The sequence below is a fragment of the Suncus etruscus genome, chromosome 1 (genome assembly GCF_024139225.1).
Source record: "Suncus etruscus isolate mSunEtr1 chromosome 1, mSunEtr1.pri.cur, whole genome shotgun sequence".
NCBI classification, from domain to species: domain Eukaryota; kingdom Metazoa; phylum Chordata; class Mammalia; order Eulipotyphla; family Soricidae; genus Suncus; species Suncus etruscus.
The window spans coordinates 149,641,593-149,659,548 of record NC_064848.1 but is presented as its reverse complement, the minus strand read 5'-3'; the positions used below and the strand labels follow the sequence as shown (position 1 = coordinate 149,659,548).

The 17,956-nt window shown below is 50.8% G+C and overlaps 1 protein-coding gene across 1 annotated transcript in view; it reads left to right on the top strand.

Annotated features, from left to right (window-relative positions):
* Positions 1 to 8,485, top strand: part of DENND2A (DENN domain containing 2A) — a 54,604-nt gene extending 46,119 nt beyond the window's left edge. The window contains exons 14-18 of the mRNA XM_049774306.1: positions 1,325 to 1,366; positions 2,494 to 2,611; positions 3,454 to 3,699; positions 7,526 to 7,612; positions 8,393 to 8,485. Coding sequence (XP_049630263.1) covers positions 1,325 to 1,366; positions 2,494 to 2,611; positions 3,454 to 3,699; positions 7,526 to 7,612; positions 8,393 to 8,424 — 525 coding nt within the window. The 3' untranslated portion in view covers positions 8,425 to 8,485. The remainder of the gene's footprint in view (positions 1 to 1,324; positions 1,367 to 2,493; positions 2,612 to 3,453; positions 3,700 to 7,525; positions 7,613 to 8,392) is intronic.
* Positions 8,486 to 17,956: the final 9,471 nt, after the last annotated feature.

Sequence of the window (17,956 nt, the reverse complement as noted above, 5' to 3'; positions counted from 1 at the left end):
GTGTCCCATATGGTCCCCCGTGCCTGCCAGGAGCTATTTCTGAGCAGACAGCCAGGAGTAACCCCTGAGCAATGCCGGGTGTGGCCCAAAAATTAAAAAAAAAGAAAAAAACAGTAGTACTGTAACACTCTGAGCACTGTGCCTTGAGCCCAAGTGGGAGAAGGTATTTACATGAGGTGCAGCATTTGGGCTGATATCAGAGTTGGCCAGGGAGCCGGGACACTGGTCTTGCATTTGGCCAACCCAGGTTTTCCATTCCCAGTATCCCATATGGTCCCCTGAGACCAACCAGGAGTGATTTGTGAGCACAGATTGAGGAGAAAGTCCTGTGCACAACCAGATGTGGCCCAAAAAACAAACCCAAAGGAAAGCAGAAACCTCAGAGTCCACCCAGTCTGCCCCTTCCTGGGCCTTTTCATGATCACTTTGAAGCAGCTGCGCATCCACAATCTCTCGGGCTGGCACCCAAGGGGGCATCCTACTTAGCACTACTGCAGTGCTCAACTCTCAGTCCTTACTAGACCATCCCTGTCCATACATAGTGACAACATCACAGGGGTCAGAGAAGGGACAACCCCTCCAGGACAGACCACTAAAATCCTCCCAGGTCCCCTATGGTGACAATCATACCAACTAGTCCACATTAAGTTGGAACCAGCAGGTACAAGGGTTCAATCTACAAGGTTGGGCAGGTAGGGCTGCCCCCCACCCCGTGGTGACTCCAGAATATTCTAGAAGGAAGAATACCTCTGCAGGGCATCAGGGCCGAGATGCCTCCAGCTGGCAGTAGAATGGACCCCTCTGCCCCTCTTTATCTTAGCCTGTTGGCATTGGGGGCTGAAGGCCTCCCTCAGAGAAGGGGTTGGCAGGTGCTTCCCTGGATCCAACCATCTGCTGCTTTCATTATTTCTTTGCCAGCCTTTTCTGGGTGTATCTCCGCATCCTAAGCTGAGTGGAGAAGCCTAGGGGGTGGGGGTGAGGTGGGGACAAAGACACAGCCGACAGGGTCAGGGAGGACTGGGGTGTTTTTACTTTTCTGGCAGCTCTGGGAGCAAGATTGGGCTCATCCACAGCTAAGGTGCTGGCAGCCACGTTCTGGAGAGTGGCTACACACACACACACACACACACACACACACACACACACACACACACACACACACACACCCTGCATCATCTGTGGGTACACACACTCACACTCACACACACCCCGCATCATCTGTGGGTACACCTCAGTCTGGATGCCTCTCCTGGCCAGGGAGGGAGCTGGCCACTACCCACCCACGTGTCTTCCATTGTAACCAGCCCTTCTCCTTGTCCTGTAGGTCCTCGTGGTAGACCTCGTCAATGATCGGTTCCTCCGACAGGTGAGTCAGACAACAGAGCCAGCCTCGCCAGGCCACTCTCTGCCTCTCCTATTGTCTGTAGGTGCTGGGATCAGGGTGTCTCCATCAGGGCTGAAGTGCAAGTATGATAGAGGCAAGTCCAAGAGTGGGTTGGCAGGGATTAATTTCCACATACAGGGCTGGTAGGGTGTTTGCTTTGCACGCTGCCAACACGGGATGGACCCGGGTTTGATCCCCAGCATCCCATATGGTCCCCTGAGCCTGCCAAGAGCTATTTCTGAGCACAGATCCAGGAGTAACCCCTGAGCGCCGCCAGGTGTGGCTCCAAAACAAACAAAAACAAAACAAAACAAAACAATTTTCACATGCTTGGCCTTGCAAGCTGCCAACTTGGGATGGATGATGGTTTAATTCCAGGCATCCCACATGGTTCCCCAAGCCTGCCAGGAGTGATTTCTAAGTACAGAGCCAGGAGTAACCTCTGAATGCTGCTGGGTTGACCCAAACCAACCCCCGCCCCCACCCCCCACAAAAAAAACTTGGTGTAGGTTATAGTGCTGGATGATCATCCTTCTCTTCATGCTTCTCAAGAATATTCAGTCAGGGGGCTATAATGATAGTACAGCAGGTAGGGTGCTTGACTTGCACGTGGCCAATACAGGTTTGATCCCCTACTTCCCATATGATCCTCTAAGCCCACCCAAGAATGATCCCTAAGTAGAGCCAGGAATCAACCCTGAACACTGCCAGAGTGACCCAAAACGAAAACAATCTCGACTATAATGTGGGTATTGATTGGTAAAGAAAATGGGGAAGTTGGGGCTGGAGAGATAGCATGGAGGTAAGGCATTTGCCTTGCATGCAGAAGGATGGTGGCTCGAGTCCTGGCATCCCATATGGTCCCCTGAGCCTGCCAGGAGCGATTTCTGAGCGTAGAGCCAGGAATAACCCCTGAGCGCTGCCGGGTATGACCCAAAAACCAAAAAAGAAAAAGTAGGGGGAGTGAATTTAAGTCAAGTGGAATCAGACTTAATGACTCTACCCTCTGGCTCTAAGTTCTTTTCCTTCAGGGACTGGGAGTTTTAATGTTTTGTTTCCTAAGCCAGAAACCAGGCCAGGCCTGTCAACTGCCTTCTCTTGCTTTGTAGATGGATGACGAGGATTCTATTCTGCCCCGGAAACTTCAGGTGGCTCTGGAACATATTCTGGAGCAGAGGAATGACCTGGCCAGTGACCAGGAAGAAGGAGCCCCAGACTGCAGGCACGGTGAGTGCTTCATCCCCTCTGAGAGGGAAGTAGAGAGAGGGGCCAAGGCTATGGGTCCCCTCATCATTCTGGACAAGTAGGAACAGGGCACAAAGAGGCATAGGAAAAAACTGGGTATATTGTGCAGTGAATTCCGGGATATATTCTACATCCTATTTCTGTTTTTGTTTTTAGTTTTCTTGTTTTGGGGCCACACCTGGCAGAGCTCAGGGGTTACTCCTGGTTCTGCACACTCAGAAATCGTTCTTGGCAGGCTCAGGGGACTATATGGGATGCTGGGGATTGAACCCAGGTCAGTCCCAGGTCGGCCACATGCAAGGCAAATGTCCTACCACTGTGCTATCTCTTCAGCACCCTCTCCTATTTTTTGTGGATATTTTTGGAGAGTCCACACCTAACTCCAACTCAGGGGTTACTCTTGGTTCTGCACTCAAGAATCACCCATAGTGGGGCCAGAGAGATAGCATGGAGGTAAGGCGTTTGCCTTGCATGCAGAAGGAGGGTGGTTCGAATCCTGGCATCCCAGGAGTGATTTCTGAGAGCCAGGAGTAACCCTTGAGCAATGCTGGGTGTGACCCAAAACAACAGCAAAAACAAAAAGAATCACCATGGTGATGCTCTGGAGACCATATGGGGTGGCAGAGATCAACCCAGGCCTACCTTGTGTGAGGCAGGCACCCTCCCAGCTGTTGATCACACTGACCCCATCTTCTCTCCATTCTAGTCTGGAAGTATCTGCTTCAATGTGTGTGAGAAGCTAAGGCTGGGTCTGCCTGGCCTGCCCAGATACCATGGGGCCAGCACTTCTCCTGAATCTCACATGTTCATCCCATTGTGCTCAGGCCCCGAGTGCAGCCCCTTGAACGAGGTGGTGTCCGAAGCCTTTGTGCGCTTCTTCGTGGAGATGGTCGGCCACTACTCGCTCTTCCTTACCGCGGGTGAGAGGGACGAGAGGAGCCTCCAGCGTGATGCCTTCCGCAAGGCTGTGTCCTCCAAGAGCCTGCGCCGTTTCCTGGAGGTCTTCATGGAGACGCAGAGCTTCCGGGGCTTTGTCCAGGAGCGGGAGTTGCGCCGGCAGGATACCAAAGGTGGGATGCTCTAGGACAAAGTGGGTAAAAACTCAGGGCAGGAGGGGGCTGCATCTCCTTCTGTCTCCTCCAAGGACACTTTCTCCTTCCTCAGTCTGCCTCCTGCCCTTCCTCTCCCAACTGCAGAATCCTGTGCAAGGCCTGTTAGTGGGTGCCCCTCCTGACTTTTCTGGTCAAAGGACCTCTTACTTCTTTCTTTCTCTACTTCTCCCTGGCCCCATTATGTTCCTGCACACTTCTAGGTCTGGACGAGATGGGGAAGAGAAAGGAGGGTGCCACTGTGCCCCTCTTTGGAGGGTGTCACAAGTTCGGTGAGCCCACCCCAGGCACTCTGTTTCTTTTTTTTTTTTTTTGGTTTTTAGTTTTTGGGCCACACCCGGCATTGCTCAGGGGTTACTCCTGGCTGTCTGCTCAGAAATAGCTCCTGGCAGGCACGGGGGACCATATGGGACACTGGGATTCGAACCAACAACCTTAGGTCCTGGATCGGCTGCTTGCAAGGCAAACGCTGCAGTGCTATCTCTTCGGGCCCGGCACTCTGTTTCTAACCCCTCAGGCAGAGGGGTCTGATGAAGCAGGGTTGTGGTGAAGAAATAATACACTAAGCCAGTGAGTTAAAGTTTCAGTAGAGTTAGACTGCTTTTAGCCTCACGGCCTTTCTCTGCTATGTGCTGCCTATGCCATGCCTCATTCTCTCTTTATTCAAACCAAATTCAAATTTAATCCCAGGTGGGGAAAAGTCAAGTAACCCAGGTGGGCTTTTATACACCAAAAGAAGAGGTTAGGGAAAAAGGAAGTTGGGGGAAGAGGTTCACCTTACAGTCAGAAAGGGCTGTCACAGGCAAAGTTAAACCTGGAGATGGGAGAGAGAGGAGAGACCCAGCTCCAAAGGGAGTGAGAAGACACTGAGAGAAGTCCAGGGAGCAGCTGAGCCCATGATCTGTGTCCTAAGATACTGGGAAGACCCGAAGCCCAAACTCCGAGAGCTCAAACTCCCGAGTCCTCAGCACACGTCCACAAATCCATATCCTTGAATCTTTGGCACAGTCTTTCCCAAGTCTGCTTCCCTGTGTGTGAAGTGATCTGGCTGCGACATCTGCACCCCATTGATCGCCAAGGTTGACTTGGCTAATCTGGCTGGCTATGCGAGTGACCCCTTTCTCCCTCACTGCTCCCTCCAATGGTATCCCTCCTGAACTCCTGAAGATACAAGCTATGGGCCTGGTTCATAGAGGATGGCCTTCCCCGAATAGAGAGGGGCTGTTCTTTGGTTGGCTGAGGGTATATGAGTAACTAAGCTCCCAAGAATCTCCAAACAAGCTTCCGAGGCTGCCACCCTTATAATCCTGATGAATGGGAGCTGAAGGACAGATGCTAATTTAGCGGCTACATTATGAACCCCCCATTTTTATTTATTTATTTATTTATTTCTGTTTGTTTATTTTTGGGCCACACCTAGTGGCATTCAGGGGTTACTCCTGGCTCTGCACTCAGAAGTCACTCCTGGCAGGCATGGTGGACTGTATAGGATGCTGGGAATTGAACTCGGGTCAGCCATGTGCATGGCAAACGCCCTACCAGTGTGCTATCACTCCAGACTCTAGACCCTCATTTTTATAACACCATGATTTACCACATTGTTAATCATATATTTGTCTTAAGAATTAAATGTCGGGCCCGGAGAGATAGCACAGCGGCATTTGCCTTGCAAGCAGCCGATCCAGGACCTAAGGTGGTTGGTTCTAATCCCTGTGTCCCATATGGTTCCCTGTGCCTGCCAGGAGCTATTTCTGAGCAGACAGCCAGGAGTAACCCCTGAGCACTGCCGGGTGTGACCCAAAGACAAAACAAACAAAAAAAAGAATTAAATGTTCCAACACCAATCCCACCTCCAGTGTAACCCTCCCTCCACCATTATCCCCAATTTCCCACCCATCACCATCCCTGCACTCTTGCAGGCACAAACAAATTCACTTCAAATTGTTTGTTACAACACAAAGGCAAAAAGAATGATCAAGGGGCTAGAGAGATAGCATGGAGATAAGGAGTGGTTCGAATCCCGGCATCCCATATAAGTCCCTGGAGCCTGCCAGGAGCAGTTTCTGAGCTTGGAGCCAGGAGTGGCCCCTGATCGCTGCAGTGTATGACCCAAAACAAAAACAAAAACAAAACAAAAAAAAAGAATGATCAAAACTTAGATCCAGGGCCAGGAGAGATAGCACAGCGGTGTTTGCCTTGCAAGCAGCCGATCCAGGACCAAAGGTGGTTGGTTCGAATCCCGGTATCCCATATGGTCCCCTGTGCCTGCCAGGAGCTATTTCTGAGCAGACAGCCAGGAGTAAGCCCTGAGTACCGCCGGGTGTGACCCAAAAAAAAAACAAACAAAAAAACAAAACAAAAAAAAAAAAACTTAGATCCAGAAGGGTCAATTTGTAAATAATGTTACAGCTCTCAGTGGACTTTCTAAAGTCAGTGTCTGAGGGTTTACTGGGCTCTTTGGTACCTTTGATACTTTTACTGGGCTATTGGGCCTTCAGTGTTGCTGTTTAAGTTCATTGAGCTTGGTGCTCTTCTGTGGAACTTTCCCATAGATTTGCTATGATTCTACTGAGCTATAAAATTCAGAGGTGTTGCACAGCTGCATAGGTGACCATGTGGTCCAGGAGTTAAAGAGCTGGAACAATTTGGTTGCTTGAGGGACCAAGTGATAGCACAGCGGTAGGGCATTTGCCTTGCACACGGGGGACCCAACCCGGGTTTGATCCCCAGCATCCCAGATGGTCCCCTAAGCCTGCCAGGAGCAATTTCTGAGTACACAGCCAGGAATAACCCCTGAGCACAGCCGGGTGTGGCCCAAAAACCAAAACAAAAATTTTTTAGTAGCTTGACAGTTGGATGAGATTCAGTTGTGGAGTTGGGTTGTTTCTACTTCAGAGGGTGTTGGGTGTGGCTTTGGGTTGTTGTGCCTTTAGGCATAAAGGGGAATCTGCCTGCGTCCATTCTGAGAAAGTCCTCTCCACCCCAGTTATCAGTCTACCTGAGAAAAGTCAGCAGCATCATGTTCTCTTTTTTTGGGAGCCACACCCAGCAGCACTCAGGGGTTCCTCCTGACTCTGCTCTCGGAAATTGCTACTGGCAGGCTCGGGGGACCATATGGGATGCAGGGAATTGAACTGGGTCTGTCCTGGGTTGGCCTGTGCAAGGCAAACGCCCTACCACTGTGGTATGGCTCTGACCCATCAAGTTCTTTTGAAGATTAGTTGTGGAACTTGGCTGCTTCTTTGCAGGCAAGATGGCAGGTGTGGGTAGGGTCTGCTGGGTTTTCTGATGGGCAGGGGGAAAGGGGAACACACAGCCCCTGTTCTAAGATTGCTTAAAAGCTTCTATACCAGGAACATGGGACAAACATCTATCCATGTAGTTAGAGGGAGAGGAGGAAGCTGAGGCGAGCCAGGCCTGGAGAGGTGGCCTTTGCCACCTTTGCCAGTGTACTAAGTGAAGCAGGTGCCAGGCATAAAAGTCTGGGCAAGCTGAGATCTTCTGGAGCACTGGAGGGAGGAGCCTGCAGAAGTTTGTCTAGCTGGGCCTAATACTGGAGCCAGAAGGTGTTTGCAGATAGTATGAGGTGCTCAAGTGCTTGTTTCAACAGCACATACGCAGAATGGGACATGCATAAACTGGCTTCCCACTTCCCACAGCCACTCAGTCCTGCACAGGTGGTGGTGAGGGAACAGAAACTGAAGAACACAGAGGCAGGTGGGGGGAGGCAGGAAGAAGAGAAGGGAAGGGAGATTCATGGATCATGGCTAAGTATCTCTTGTGACAGGTCTGTTTGAGGTTCGAGCCCAAGAGTACCTGGAAACACTCCCCATCGGCGAGCACAGTGGCGTCAACAAGTTCCTGAAGGGGCTAGGTGAGGCCCCTCCACATCAAGCCCTGTTATGTCTCCCCTGTACCCCAGTGAGCCCTGATCTGTGCCAGGCACTCCCACTTCTCCCCTAGTTCTCCAGGTTCCACAACGAGGCATGGATGTCCACACTCTGGCTACCATGTCCCCACCATCAGATCTCCAGGGAACTGAGCCTGAGAAGCAAAGGAGGGGCTGGCGAGATAGTGTAGCGGGGACTATGGGCCAACCTGGGTGCCATCATCAGCACTCCATAGGATGCCCTGCATGCTGCCACCAGGAGTCAGCCTTGAACACCACTGGATATGACCCCAAAACAAAAACAAAACAAAGCAGGAAAAAAAAAAAAAGGCAGCAAGAAGGGAAGTAGAGGAGAGGGTCGCAGAAAGAAGGGTCTTCCTTCCTGAGGTGGCTCCTGAGATGGCCCCTGAGGGGTTCTTGGGGTATCCTGGGGCTTCTGAAGTTTTAGTACAGGGGTCCTTGGTGGGAAAGAGAAGGATAAAGGGAAGCAAAAGAGAGAAACAAGGAGGCCAGCTCGCACGAGGAAGAGACCACAGGACTCATCCTCAAATCCTTTAAACCCCCCATGAGTTTCCCTTCCCCTGTCTCCTCAGGCCCTCACCCCCACTCACTGCCTCTTGAGCAGCATACTCCACCTGTTGAGCATGAAGAATGGCCAGGGTGCAGTGTGCCCGTGTGTCCCCAACATCTGGGAAGGAAAGGGAAGGTCCGGGTCCCCTCACCCCACTGTCTCTTGTGACTCTCTCCTTTTTCTCTCTCCATCAGGAAACAAAATGAAGTTTCTCCATAAGAAATAACCTCTGCACAGCCGCCAAAAGCCCATGCCTTGTGTCACCCTGACTCTTGGCCCACAGAGGGCCAGTCTATCCCGGCCCTGCTGTTGCCTGGAATGTGTCGTTCTGGACTTCAGCCCAGGAAAGGGGGACCCTGAAGCCAGGCCTGTCACCTCTTTTATGTGGATTGGACTGGGGGCCAGTCTGCTGGGTGTTTGCCTTTCTTTAAAAATACTTTTGTAATTCATGGTATTGGTATTTAAGTCCGTGGTATTTTTCACTGTGCGGGGAGTCTAGGGAACCTGCCTTGCCCTCAGTCTCCTGGGGAGGTGAAGTCGGGGCTGTGACTGCCCCCCACAGACCCAGTGGGGTTGAAAGGAGCTTGTGGGGTGTAGGACACCCCCTCCATGCCAGTGCAGCTTCTCAGATGGACCAGGGGTGCCCTCTGGTGGCTAGGCCCCAACCTTACAAGTCTCAACTGCCACTTTCTGCAGCTTCTGCAAGGCCATAGTTCCCACCCAAGAAGACATCTCACTACTCTCCTTCAGCCCGAATGCTCCTGAGGTGCAGAGACCATGGTGCTGCCAGGGTCCCCTCTTACATTATCACACCTCTGAGACTGACAGGGCGCTTCCACTTCTGCCAAGAGCCAGGGCTGTGCCGTGAGCAGGCTCCTGACAGGCTCTGCCTGTTGCTTGTTCATCAGAGAGACTCTGAACACAGCCTCAATGGAAGAGGCCCTTGTACCTCCCAACTAGACAAAGTCCTGGACCATTGCCTCAGCCCCCATGCTCTGGGCTTGTGCCTCCCACCATCCTGGAACACAGAGGAAAAAGATCATTATGATCTGGGCATGGAGAGGTGCTAACCTCAGAGATACTGTGTCCAACTGCCCATGTGGTCCTTAAACTGGAGAAATGGACCCCTGCCCTGTTTTCAATTGTGTCCATGCCTTGGTATGTCCAGTTTTTATGTGGGTCTGTAGCAGATTCTCGCACTGGTTCCTGGGATGGCAGGAAGTGGGCTGTGCATAGAAATAACTTGGATCTGTCCGTCAGAAGGGTTGGTGGTGGGAGAAGGGGAGAGGGGCTCAGGAATGGGAGCGAGGCGGCTCCTCAGATTAGTTCACTTTATTCATAACCAATATTCTGCATATTTTTATATTGCCCAGAGATGATCACTTTTAATATTTTTGGAATATACTTTCTCTTCTAACTTATTTCATGTTATATTGTTTACTTAACACCCCCAAGTGAATAAACATACATCTTTACTAATGTGTCTCCCAATGGAATCATGAATAAGCTCTTTGGTAGTTAGGTTAAGTTATTTTACCGGGCCGGAGAGATAGCATGAAGGTAAGACATTTGCTTTGCATGCAGAAGGACGGTGGTTCAAATTCCAGCATCCCATATGGTCCCCCAAGCCTGCCAGGAGCGATTTCTGAGCGTAGAGCCAGGAGTAACCCCTGAGCTCTGCCAGGTGTGACCCCAAAACAAAAACAAACAAAAATAAAAGTTATTTTACCAGGGCCGGAGAGATAGCATGGAGGTAAAGCGTTTACCTTGCATGCAGAAGGTCATTGGTTCGAATCTGGCATCTCATATAGTCCCCCGTGCCTGCCAGGGGCGATTTATGAGCATAGAGCCAGGAGTAACCCCTGAGCACTGCCAGGTATGACCCCAAAACAAACAAACAAACAAACAACCAAGTTATTTTACCTGGAGCCGGAGAGATAGCACAGCAGCAGGGCATTTGCCTTGCAAACAGTGGACCCAGGATCAACAGTGGTTCGAATCCCAGCATCCCATATGATCCTCCATGTCTGCCAGGAGCAATTTCTGAGCACAGAGCCAGGAGTAAACCCTAGCAACTTTCGGGTGTGGACCCCCCAAATAAAAGTTATTTTTACCAGGGGCCAGAGCGATAGCACAGTGGTAGGGTGTTTGCCTTGCATGTGGCTGACTCAGGATGGACCTGGGTTCAATTCCCAGATTCCCATATGGTCCCCTGAGCCAGGACCGATTTCTGAGCACATAGCCAGGAGTAACCCCTGTCACTGGGTGTGGCCCAAAAACCAAAAAAAAAAAAGTTATTTACCAGATGAGGTGGGTGGGGGATATTTTTTAATTTTTTTTATCATAAAGTACATAAAAAAAAAAGAGCATCATTGTATAAGGATCATGCAAATGTGCTCTATTTTCACTTCTCTGGGGGTAAAATGGGCATGAAATAAGTACATTCAGATCATGAACAGAATTTATTCAGATCATGAACAATCTAACAGAATTTAACAGGCTACTATGCCCATGTACCCAACCCTAGGATAGGAAGTGGCACCTCATTAAATCCAGAAATCTCTTCTACCCTTCTTCCTACCACCCACTCATTCCCCATCAGCATGTGTTGGAGTCTGCTGAGATGTGCCAGGTTGGGGAGGATCTGAGGCACTAGGGAAAGTGGTGTTTCCTGCCCACTATCTCCACACATTCGAAACCATTCTGCTGTGCAAAATACTGTCCCACAGATTCCAGATAGATCCTGTGTGGTTCCAGTTCACCATCTCCATGGGACCTAGATGGATCCTGCAGTTGGGTTCTAGACCAGATGCATGTCAAACTTGGGTACTCACTACTCCTCCATTTCCTCTCCCTGTCCAGCTGGCAAAAACTATGTCCTTTTTTTGAGCAAAGCAAACTGGGAGAGTGTTTGATAGTGCCATAAAATTCTATCTGTGGGCCAAAGAGGTTCAATGCATAGCACTTGCCTTGTATATAAATAACTTTGGTCCAATCTAGGCATCTCATCTGGTCCTCTGATCCTGCCAGGAGTGACCGCTGAGCATAGAGCCAGGAGTAAGCTTTGAACACTGTTGGGTGGCCCAAAAACTAGAGAAAAAGAGATTCTATTCCTGGGGCCAGGATAGAACACTTACCTGAGACTGACCTAGGCTAATTCCTGACTTCATATACAGTTCTCTGTGGCCCCTGGGAGCCACAGAGAATAATGTCATCCCCATGAGCTGCTCTAGAGGAATCCCATTCCTCTAGATGCTTTTGTTTTTGTTTGGTTGATGGTTAGTTTTTGGGCCTTACCTTGTGGTGTTTAGGGTTTACTTCTGTCTTTGTGCTCAGGAATCACTTCTTGTGAGGCTCGGGACCATATGGGATGTCAGGAATTGAATCCAGGTCAATCCTACTTGGTATTATCTCTCTGGCCTCTCTAGTAACTTTTATCTATCTATTTATTTATTTATTTATTTATTTATTTATTTCTGGCTTTGGGGGCCACACCTGGTGGCAAGTGCTCAAGCTTGACTCTGTGCTCAGAAATTACTCCTGGCAGGCTCAGGGGACCATCTGGAAAGCTGGGGATTAAATCCAGGTCTGTTCCGGGTCAGTTGCATGCAAGGCAAATGCCCTACTAGCCTCTAAAGTTTTCTTTTCTTTTCTTTTTTTTCTTTATCCCCCTCCCTCCCCATGGACCCCAACTGGTTTTCTTTCTTTTCTTTTTTTTTCTTTTTTTTTTTTTGGTCACACCCGGCAGTGCTCAGGGGTTACATGTAAGCTCTACACTCAGAAATCGCTCCTGGCAGGCTTGGGGGACCATATGGGATGCCGGGATTCAAACCACCGTCCTTCTGCATGCATGGCAAATGCCCTACTTTCATGCTAACTCTAGCCCCGTGAAGTTTTCTTTTTTGTTTTTTTGTTTTTTGTTTTGGGGTCACATCTGGCATCACTCGGGTTATTTCTAGCTCTATGCTCAGAAATCACCCCTGACAGGCACAGGGGACCATACGGGATGCCGGGATTCGAACCACTGACCTTCTGCATGAAAGGCAAGCACCTTACCTCCGTGCTATCTCTCCAATCCTGAAGTTTTCTTTTTTTAATGTTATTTCTTGGGGGTGTGCAAGACACTCAGAAATACTCAGGGACCCTCTGTGATGCTAGAAATTCAAGCCAGGGTTACAGAGATGTAACCAGGAGCAAAGCCAGTACCCCCCCCCCCACACACACACAAAATCTCTTCAAATACTGGAGGCTTTGAGTAAAGCCAACACACTCTTGCCCCCAAATTCTGAGAAGAGCACTGTAGTACCATGAGCTAGGAGAGCAGGGGGGTTAAGTAAAGGTGCTGAGCAGAGAGTGCCTCACCCATGTGGTTCTAGGGAGGAGCCTAGGTCTGGAGGTGTGGGGCTGCTTCCCCATGACAGCTACTCTGACCAATTCATACTGGCTCAATCAGTCCCTGAGGCTCCAGGCCAGCCTCTGGCATCTCTCTGGCTACCAGGACTGGTAACAGCTATTTTGGCAAAAGGACTGAGTGCCTTAGTGCCCTGTGCCCTCTCCCTCCCACTGTTCTGCTTGGGTCTCAGCAGAGGCTGCTCTTTGCCTCAGTTTACCCAGGCTAGAGAAAGCTCTGACAGAAGTAAGGCTGCAGCATCCAAGCCAAGGCCAACTGCTGGGGTGGCATAGAGTCACCTAAGGTGACTCTTTGACCTTCTCCACAGTCTCTGACCTCCGCAGCTGGGGGTTTGTATGCTCTATATCTCTGGTTCTGCTCAGCTACAGATCCTCAAGGCTGGACCTCTAATTTAGGAACAAGATGAGACTGGGCCAGGAGAGCAAAGCCAGACACTGTCCCAAGCTTCTCTGTGGGTGTCTGTGTGCTGGGATGGAAAAGGGGAGTTCCTGCACATGCCAACCCTGGCAAATAATTGCTCTTGGAGCTGCAGGGATAGCACAGCAGTAAAGTCCTTGCCCTGAACTTAGCTGACCCAGGTTCAATCCACAACCCTACGAGGAGTGATCGAGTGATCCCTGAGCACCAGAGTCACTGCTGGTGTGATCCCAAAATGAAAACTCTCTCCCTCCCTCTCTCTCTCCTCTCTCTCTCTTCCTCCCTCCCTCCCTCCCTCTCTCTCTCTTCCTCCCTCCCTCCCTCCCTCCCTCCCTCCCTCCCTCCCTCCCTCCCTCCCTCCCTCCCTCCCTCCCTCCCTCTCTCTCTCTCTCTCTCTCTCTCTCTCTCTCTCTCTCTCTCTCTCTCTCTCTCTCTCGCTCTCGCTCTCTCTCTCTCTCTCTCTCTCTCTCTCTCTCGGCAGTGCTCACGTGTTACGCCTGACTCTGTGCTTAGAAATCACTCCTGACAGGCTTAGGAGACCATATGGGAGTCTGGAGGGTCAAACCCAGGTCAGCCATGTGCAAGGCAAATGCCCTACCTGCTATGCCATGACTTCAGCCCCTCCCTCCCCACCTTTAACCCAAGATAAGATGTGTGAGAGACCAGGCTATGTTGATAACCAGTTAAGGAGTCACCCCACAAGGCCTTTCAGTTCCCAACTACTGACACCAGCTGTACTCCCAAGCATGGCATGCCTCTGAGGCAGGTGGTCCAGGGAGATAGTGCAGGGGTGGGGGGTGTTCCCTTGTTACATGCCAACTCACAAGAGTTGCCCAACCCTAGCCCGCAACACTTCAGTCCTCCACCCACATTATGACTTCCACTCACAGGGAGAGACCCTGTGACCTCCAGGCTGCTGTTTCACCATCACCTATTGCAGCTAAGACTAAGGAAACACTTATTTAAAGAGATGAGGATGTTCTAGAGTTAGATGGAGGTGACAAGAGTGGAAGCTGCTCAAGCATACGATTTGAGACTGAGTTCTCCAGTGAGTGAGTCACGTTTCTTTACGTGTGTGTGTGTGTGTGTGTGTGTGTGTGTGTGTGTGTGTGTGTTGGGGAAGATTTAAGGGTCACAACAGGTGGTAGTTGAGGCCTACTCCCAGCTATCATTCAGGTGAACTTTGAATATATGCTGGAGATCGAACCGAGGTTGACCACAGGCAAAGCAAGAGCCTACCTGTTAGTATATCTCTCCAGTCTCCAACTCTTTCTATTTTTGTTATCCTTTCTCTTTGTTCCTGTGTTGCTGGGGATTCAACCCAGGGCTCTCAGCAAGTGAGACATGCCCTCTCTGAGTTCTACTACCAGACTCTATCTCCTCTCATGGAAGAAAGGAAGGGGGAGGGGGGAGGGAGAGAGGAAGGAATGAATGAATAGGAAGGAAGGAAGATGGGCTGGAGAGATAGCATGGAGGTAAGGCCTTTGCCTTTCATGCAAAAGGACATTGGTTCGAATCCCGGCATCCCATATGTCCTCTGTGCCTGCCAGGGGCGATTTCTGAGTGTAGAGCCAGGAATAACCCCTGAGTGCTGCCGGATGTGACCCAAAAACAAAAACAAAAAGGAAGGAAGACAGGTAGACAAGGGGTCTGCGGCCTGGCTCAGTAGCATAAACGTTGGCCCTGTAAGCATGAGGTCATGAATTCGGTCTCTGTTGCTAACTCTGCACTGATCCTGGTCCCAGGAGATCTGATCTTTGTGTCTGTGTTAGTATATGTATGAACTCCCAGTGTCCCCATGAGCACTTCTGCAAGTTGACAGTGGGGAGAGTAAAGCCAGGTCTGGGGTGAGCTTAGCCTGGTTGCCTCAAAGTGGCAGAGATTTGAAGCAAAACCCCAGCACCAATCAGGGTGTCTCTTCAAATCCCTGCCACCCTGGGATTCAAAAGTGTGGTGCTTGCTTTTGAGAACATGGTTACTGATACAGCAAGTCCACCAACCCAGAACCAGGGTGCCTCCAATGTCCCTCTAGGTCCTCTCCTAATCCATAAAGACCCTGCTCTTTGAAGAAGCGAGTTTTCCTGTCAGCTGACACAACAGCTCAGAGCCACACCTAAGCTCCTTCCTGGTGTGATCACCTTGAGGTCTGTCCCCACAATTTCAAATAGGTGTGGTCCCCAAACCAAATCAAATCAAACAGTAGTTACAAGCCAAAGGTAAGCGTGGTATTTAATCTAATAATTGTGGAAGGAATGCTTACAAAGACAGGACCTCTGTGAGAAAACAAATTGTTCTCCTAGGATCAAGAAGCTGCCTTAGGAAATAAAGTAACATAAGATGAACATTCTATGATTTCTAGAGGAGTTACTAGATTGAAGTATTCAGGGCTTATTCCTGGCTCAAACTTCAGGGTTCACTCCTACCTGGAGGAATTTGGGGGATCAAATGGGGTGCCTGGGATCAAATCCTGGGATTAAATCAAATACTATGCACATAAGCCACTGTAGTATCACTTCAGCTACTGGTTCTGTTAACTCTTCCTTTTTGATAAAAGCAGTGTGCCTCATATGGTCTCCTGAGCCAAGACCAACCCTGATTGCTGGATGTGATCCAAAAAAAAAAAAAATAAAATAAAATAAGTGTTTAGACCCCCTGGTCCCTGAGCTTTGCTCCCTGTCAGCACAGCATGTCTCCTTCATACCCTCAAACCTTATCCACTAGCCCAGCAGGATTGGAGAACAATAAGAGGAGTAGAGAGGCACCTTTCCCAAGAGGAGGTTCCTGTTGGCTGTCTACAGGATGGTACCTCTACCATCTGTAATGGGGAGAACAGTTTAGAAATTGGGTGTCTGGGCCTGAGCAATAGCACAGCGATAGAGTGTTTGCCTTGCACGCTGCCAGCCAAGGATAGACCCAGGTTCAATCCCCGACATCCCATATGGCCCCTTAAGCCTGCCAGGAGAGCCAGAAGTAATCTCTGATCGCTGCTGGGTGTAGCTCAAAAACCCAATTCCCCCAAAAGAAGCTGAAAGTGGGGCTCTGCATTCCACAACGCAGTCCCATTCCAACACCTGACCTTCATGCAGGCCCTTCCCTCCCACAGAGTTAGAAAATCTGAAGTGACACAAAAGAAGAGGAGTGGCTTATTTTGCAGCCCACGGATGATGGCCTTGGGACAAACATGATTTTCTGTTGGCTTTGTCTTGGCCCAATTATTTTCTGATCTATTGTGTCTGTGCTCAGGTCGGTCAGTGGGGCTGGTCTTTAGCTTACTGGAGCCGGAGGACTCTCGAGAAGCGGCCAAGTCAGAGGCAGACACACAATGGGCATATTGAACATACAGTCGAAATCGTTTTAATGTCCATCCTTTTGAGTTTTTTTTTTTATGTATTTCTGAAAATCATTTTTTCTTTATTAATGTCTTCATACAATTTGATTACAAACATGATTATAGTTGGGTTTCAGTCATATAAAGAACACCCCCCTTCACCAACTCTTCCTTCGAAGCTGGGCTTTCCGAGACACCTTTATTTATTTATTTATTTATTTATTTATTTATTTATTTTTGTTTTCTTTTTTTGGGTTTTTGGGGGTCACACCCGGCAGCGCTCGGGGGTTACTCCTGGCTCTATTCTCAGAAATCGCTCCTGGCAGGCTCGGGGGACCATATGGGATGCTGGGATTCAAACCACTGACTTTCTGCTTGAAAGGCAAACGCCTTACCTCCGTGCTATCTCTCCGCCCCCCCGAGACACCTTTCTTTCATTATTTGTGACCATCAAGTTGAAAACTGGCCTATGATTTAACTTTACGCTTATACTGTAACTTTGTCCTAGGCTTAAACTTTCTCAACCCTCTCCAGGGTGGACAGTACTATTATGACCTCCCTAGAGGTCATAGCAAGAGCGGGAAGGGCTTAATTAAAGGCAGCACAAGAATGGGGGAGCCAGAAAAGCTCAGGAATCAGAACCTTCCCTCTACGAGCCACCTGCAAAAATAAGAGGGCGCTGCCACGGAACAGGCATTGGCCTCCTCTGGCCTCCCCTTGGAGAAAGGGGAGGAAACTGAGGATCCAGCGGACTACCGGGGATGAAGTTCGAATCCCAATTCGCAAGGAATAAATAAGTAAGTGATCGAGGCAACAAATGGGAAAAGTTCCAAATCAAACCCAGGTCCCAAGTCCTTCCCACACCCAGGCTCCACCCTAGTAGCAGCGCTTCTCCATCTGCACTTTGGTTCGCGGGGGAGTGTCGTGGGGGCGGAGCTCCGCCTGGAAGAGACCCGCCCTCGCCGCGAGAGCCCACCAATCAGAGGCCTCCGGGGGTGGAGTTTCACCCGCACCTGGAAGAAACAAGCCCTCCAGTCAGAGACCGCCGGGGAGGTGGAGCTCCACCTGGGAAAGACCCGCCCCCGCCTCGCCGAACCGCCTCCCACCAATCAGAGGCCACTGGGGGCGGAGCTCTACTTTGAACAGACACGCCCCCGACTCGTCAGCCAATCAGAGGCCGCCGGGGGCGGGCCGCGGGCGCTGCGGCGGCTCGTCTCGGGGGGCGGGAGGACCCCCGCAAGCCGGCGCCGTGACCGCGCTCGGAGACGCGCCGCGGGGCTCGGCTCGAGGGCGGGCGGGCGGGCGGGAGAGCGGGCGCTCGGTGTCCTTTCCCTTCGCCCGCCGCCGCCTCGCCTCGCCTCGCCTGCCGCGCCGCGCCGCGCCGCGCCGGCCTCTCCTCTCCGCCGCCGGACCGGAACTATGTGACCCCGGAAGTTCCGGTGCCATTGCTGTGTGGGATAAACAGTAATGGCGGAGGCTGCGGCTCCCGGAACAACAGCCACACCAGCAGCAGCGGCAGCGGCGGCGGCGGCGGCGACAGCGGCAGCGGCGACAGCGGCCTCGGCCTCGGCCCCCCCCGCCCCGGCCCCGGCCCCGGCCCCG